Here is a 6,076-nt window from a genome sequence, read left to right as displayed (position 1 = left end):
AATCATAACTGATGTAAGTTAAAACTTTTATTGTAACCATTGAATAAAGAATATTTTCAAATAAGTGTTTTCACAATAACTCTCTTTCTTCAATTATTACAGACAATAATAACATGTAATGTAAAAAGATTAAAGAAGAGAAAAATACACATAGTAATTTATAATGGTTCGTCTATCCCAGCAAACTTCATCTATATCTCAATCAACATATTGAGCTTCATTGGCAAACTAATGTTGTGAAGTACATTTCGAGTATTCTTTGGGCTTGTAGTTAGCTACTCTTGGTTAACCTCTTGAGTATTCTTAACACACGTCACTCCTAGCTTAACTGAGTATTCTTTCGACTCAGGGATATTCTTTCCCAAGCTACTCATGGCTCGACCAAACATTCTTTATCAAGTAGCTCCTAACTTAACTGAGTATTCTTTGGAAACCTAACCAATCCTGACTACTCCCTTGAGTATTCTTTACTAAGCCATTTTTGGTTTGACCAAGTATTCTTTACTAAGTCACTCCTACCTTAACCAAGTATTTTTTGGGCACCTAACTACTCTGGATAGTCCCTTGAGTATTCTTTACCAAACCATTGTTAACTTAACGAGTATTGTTTGATAAACAGACACTTTTGACTAACGTAGAAAGGTTGAAGCTTTTAATGATCAACATATCATTGTATCTAACTAGGAAGGATATTTAATCTCTCTCTCTCTCCTAGTTTAAATCATTTTCTCTGCTTTCTAGGAAGATGTTGCATCTTTCGACATATACAATGGATAAGCTCACTCTCTTAGGTAGTTGGATGAACACTTTTAGTGTTAGTCTAGAGACTTCTTCAGATCCAAGGATATAGTAGATCTTAAACTCTCTGCACTAGGATATTTTTTAAGCTTTGTAGAGGCATGAGGAATTTCAACAACAATTTGGAACAGTGTTACCTATGCTCTTTATTTCTTCTTCTTGGTGAAGAAGAAATTCATTGAAAGGCCATTTATAGTCGTTACGCAACTTCAACTTCTATGCATGTCCTTTTTACGCTTGAGGTTGATTGCATTCTATGCAACTTTAAATGTGTTCCTTCTTCACTGACAATGTTCATCTCCCTAAGTAACATAACATTTTGCACCAATTCATGGTAAAAATGCACACTGTTTAAGGCAAACAACTAAGTTAGGAGTTTGATGAAGAAAACAACTTTAAATCTTTTTCCAAGAGATCATTTTATGTTGACTTTGACTTGCACCTTTGACGAATCTCTTAAGCAGACAATGACAATAAACACTTGAACACATTCTGCATGCAAAGAATAAGTGTGCATATATATATATATATATATATATATATATATATATATATATATATATTCAAGTAGTACAATGTTAATTGCATGTATGTAATTTTATAAGCGTATGATATGATCATATAAGTGTTTTATCAAATGTAATAAAAAATTGTAAAGTATTGTATCATTTGATAGATGAAACACTTGCATCTCATATGATTTGTTTTTAAAATCATTTATCTCATGCATTCATGTTTTATGCCTTGTGGTTTTCAACACTTAATCAAAACTTGGTTTTGTTAGATATTGTTTTTATACTTTGTTATATTAAATACATAATCAAAATCATGAAATATTATACTTTTTTTTTATCTTTTGTAAGACTATAGTAACTATGCTTATTAATAGAGGGAACGTAACATTACAAATTAAGACATTAGTCCCAAACTTACATCATAAAAGTTTTATTTAACAAGTCTTGGAATACATACAAGTATTATACATGTTTTTGTAAAGTAAAATGTTATTTTTTTTAATACTTTTATAGATTGATAGAAATAGAGTATAGTAGAGTAGAGATGGGATTTTACACCAACATGTAGTCATCGAAAGAAAGGCTAGGCATGTAATAAAAATTGTTGAAAATCAAACTGAAAATAGAACAAAAAGAAATTTATTAACTAAATATTGGTGGTTCAAAAATTGGGTTTGGAGCTGGCGGTTGCAAAAACTTGAGCGAATAAAGGAGTACACATTCTGGTTTCTGATTGAAGCAGTAAGATTAGTGTAGATTGTCCAAAAAGTACCGCAAGTGAAGCAGACAAAATTTCTTTGCATAACCCCAAGAAAGCCGCAAAGAATCTATATATAAAACAAAAAGAAAAAACAAGTTGTCCACCGCCATGGATTCGCAGCACCGAACAGTGGCTTCTCCACCGTCGTCGCAAGGCCGCGATTCCATCGCCATTCTCTTCACCTTCCTCTCATTCTTTGCCGTTGTCGCTCTGGTAACTCTCCCTCTCTCCTCATTGCGATTCCATAATATTTTCAATCTCTGCTTGCATTTCCGCTTTTCCATAAGCGCCAATGGCTCACTTTATTGCACCTCCACGGCTAATGTCGTATAACTACAATCATGTTCCGCTGAATCTCACTCGTATATGAATCCTTTATCGATGCATTACTCACGTATCTGGTTTGGTTGTTTAATTGGTTTGCCTCTCTCTGATTTCGATGTTTTCTTTAACTTGTATCATTGTGTTAGGAATATTTCAGCAAAAACAATTATGTGCTATTTCTGAACTGTAACAACTATTCGTTCAGTGGACTGACCTTAATGAAACAAGCAAGGTGGAGTTGAATTGTAGTAGCTGTTACCAGAAACTTGGAATACTAATTATTTTGTTTCATAACTTTTGGATGAATTTTATTATAGGCCTTGCATTTAGTGATGAGATTGTAGTTGTACAAAGGGAATGTAATAACTAACATCCGCGTTGGGTGAGAAGGAGAGAACCTTTTTTGCATCAAATATGATATGATATTGCATATAGCTTACAATGTTAGGTAGAGGAATAGTGGAAGGTTCTAAATTACTGAAGTTAGATGATGATGAATAGGCTATATATATGTGTCTTGTTTTGTTGTTGATTTGGCATTGTTTTACATACTCTATTTTTTTGGGAAGATCACTTCAGAGAATAAAGATAATCTACTTATAATTTTCATTTTTTGCTTGTTTATCAACGTTGATTATGTTGGAACTTTTACTGAACTATATGTGATTTCACCTACAGGTTTTTGTTCCTGCAGCATCACCATCCTTCCAAAATACCTTATCCATCCTGCACCAAGTCCCAGAAGGCCATGTGGGGGTATATTGGAGAGGAGGTGCCCTTCTGAAAACAATTACCGAGCCAGGTGCTGAATATTCAGTTATTTTCTTCAGTGTATATTAGCGCAAAGGTTTTCTTAGTTTTCTTTATATTAATTTTTATAGGTTTCCATCTAAAGATGCCTTTTCTGACCCAGTATGAACCTGTTCAAGTGACACTTCAGACGGATCAGGTAACTTGATTAGAGAAAGTTCAGGATGGGAATTTCAGTTCCTTTGGCTCTATACTTTTGAATTTTGAAATTATGGTGTCTATTGCAGGTGACTGATATACCCTGCGGTACTAAAGGAGGTGTTATGATCAATTTTGAGAAGATTGAGGTAATAGCTTTTTCTTCTGTAATCTTAGATTTACTAGTGTTCTGTTTTTTTTTTCACTTATTTAATAATTTTATATGAAGTGGTTTATATTCTTCTTTTAGGTTGTTAACCGACTGCATAAGGAATTTGTCTTTGAGACATTACTCAACTATGGTGTAGGGTATGATAAGACATGGATATATGACAAGATTCATCATGAGATCAATCAGTTCTGCAGCTCTCACAGTCTACAACAAGTCTATATTGATGTGTTTGATCAGGTTAAATATTAATATTTATAAGTGAGGTTTACAGCCATAGTTTATTTTATTCTGGTACTCCCATTTTATAATGTAAATTAAGAACAAGATGATGGTTGGACTTGATGTTAAACAGTATGATGTACGCTTAGTAACTTGTAGCTTCTACAGAGTTTATGCAAGTTTTTATTGTACCGTACTTTGTAATTGTTTTCCTCCTTTGTAAAGATGAGTTAAACCCATGTGCATCTTTGGCTTATGGTTTTTCTCCTTTCTTGTTGTCATACCATCATTTGGATCCTTTCAGATTGATGAAAAGATGAAAGATGCTCTTCAAGTTGACTGCACCCGCTATGCTCCAGGAATTGAGATCATTAGTGTCCGGGTCACAAAACCAACCATTCCAAATAGCATAAGACGCAATTTCGAACAGATGGAAGAGGAGCGTACTAAGGTATACTTTCAGTCAGAGCTGTCATTTTCCTGCTGAGATGTGTGGACCTATACAAGTAGTTTTAGTTGATAATTTCATTTGTAGGAGACAGGGTTATTAAACATGTGTGAGAACATGCACATGTTCAGTGTTTTTCTTTTCCTTTATGATTGATTTGCCCCGTCATTCCTCTCAGATTTGTGCATTTTGTTGAGTCCTATAAATGCTTCTAGCAGGATTTTGTATGCTAGACTCTCCATTTTATTTTAGCTTTATTTCTTCTCTCTACTGAATGATGTTAAGCAAGGTGCTTTGGATGTTATTGGATAGGTCTTAATTGCTATTGAGAAACAGAAAGTAGCGGAGAAAGAGGCAGAGACTATGAAGAAGATGGCCATTAGCGAGGCTGAGAAGAATGCCAATGTTAGCAAGATCCTTATGGAGCAAAAGTTGTTGGAAAAGGACAGTACTAGAAGACAAGAAGAAATAGAGAACGCAATGTACCTGGCCCGTGAAAAGAGCCAGGCAGATGCAGACTTCTACCGGTGAGATTTTCCTATTCCTAATGTTTTGCTGTATGTAAGTTTACGAATAAGATATTACAATTTATGGAATTGAAAGAAATAAATTATTAATTATATTGTTTTTGAAATTTCAAGAGTAATTAAGGAAGCTGAGGCAAACACCTTGAAGCTTACCCCTGAATTTCTTCATCTAAAATTTATTGAGGCCATTGCTAATAACACGAAGATTTTCTTTGGGGACAAGGTATTTGCTTCCTCTACCCGCTATGTTAATATAATATCTGTCTGACCTTGTTCACAGACCTGACCTTTGAGCTTGGTCTCCAGGTTCCTAATATGATTTTGGATCAAAGGCTACTTGGAAACTTACTTCATGAAGTTTCTACAGGGACAACTACGATAGGCAAATCAGATATCTGAATTATTAGCTGTCAGAATTCTGAGCTCAGATGACTCGAGTATTACCAATATTTTGGAGAGGAGTTATATCTTCATAGTTTTATATGCACGATGAGAATGAAACAGTTCTTCTACAAAACCTTTTTCCGTCTTGTGTGGGCAGAATGTAGATAAAAGACTGCCCTTTTTGCTACAGTGGAAACTGGAACACTCACAATCAGAGATCAACTGATACAGCTTGGAATAAAGGACAATATAACACGAAGAAGATCAACATTTTTTCATTTGTACGAACTGATTATCACCTTTTCACGTTTGCACAGTCAGGTTTCATATATGTATGCATCTAAGATAAAACGCTACGCATAAAAAAAATATATACTTTCAATTCAAAATTAAAGAAAATGGGATTGTTTTATAGAATGTTTGGATAGAAATTTTAAAAGATTTATTTTTCTCGAAAATTTGAAATGCTCTACTATAAAATATGTTTGGGTAAGGAATTTGAAAAATTAGAAATTGATGTTAACTAAGATTTTTTTATTATATTGGCAGGAGTTATTTTTTAATTTAAATTGTTAAGATTACTTTATTGGTTACTATGATCACTATTATTGTTTGTTTTTCTTAATTAATGTCAATAATGAAACAAATGTTGTAAAGAATAGATTTTTTTCAATTAATTTATATTATACTTATTACTTTTCAATATTGATATTGATTATCTGTAAAACAAATATTTATGATATAAGAAATTTTTTGTCAATATTACCTAAAATAATTTTGACAAACTTTTCCATTAAAAAGTAGCATCAATCAATATTAACTAAAAAAAATTATTAATATTAATATTTAAATTATTAACAATTATTTTATATTTAAATATTTTTATTTGATAATAATTAAAATATGTTATTTAAATAAAAAAATAATATTTAATGAATATAATTGTTTTATTCAAATAAAATATGTAAAAAATAAAATAAT

The 6,076-nt window shown here is 32.3% G+C and overlaps 1 protein-coding gene across 3 annotated transcripts; it reads left to right on the top strand.

The window, feature by feature from the left end:
* The first annotated feature begins 1,937 nt into the window (after window positions 1-1,937).
* On the top strand, window positions 1,938-5,544 carry LOC137810843 (uncharacterized). Of its 3 annotated transcripts, none has more exons than XM_068612308.1 (9): window positions 1,938-2,286; window positions 3,076-3,199; window positions 3,279-3,346; window positions 3,435-3,494; window positions 3,596-3,754; window positions 4,041-4,187; window positions 4,497-4,711; window positions 4,826-4,934; window positions 5,018-5,544. In XM_068612308.1, the coding sequence occupies exons 1-9, from the start codon at window positions 2,182-2,184 to the stop codon at window positions 5,108-5,110; spliced, it is 1,080 nt and encodes a 359-aa protein (XP_068468409.1). In that variant the 5' UTR covers window positions 1,938-2,181; the 3' UTR covers window positions 5,111-5,544. The 3 variants fall into 3 exon arrangements, with proteins under 3 accessions (XP_068468409.1, XP_068468410.1, XP_068468411.1); XM_068612309.1 differs by having other exon boundaries at window positions 2,042-2,286; window positions 3,076-3,228; window positions 3,311-3,346; XM_068612310.1 differs by lacking the exon at window positions 4,826-4,934 and having other exon boundaries at window positions 2,043-2,286.
* Window positions 5,545-6,076: the final 532 nt, after the last annotated feature.

This window comes from Phaseolus vulgaris, chromosome 2 (assembly GCF_000499845.2).
Source record: "Phaseolus vulgaris cultivar G19833 chromosome 2, P. vulgaris v2.0, whole genome shotgun sequence".
Lineage (NCBI taxonomy): Eukaryota > Viridiplantae > Streptophyta > Magnoliopsida > Fabales > Fabaceae > Phaseolus > Phaseolus vulgaris.
This window is presented reverse-complemented; position numbering and strand designations above follow the sequence as displayed.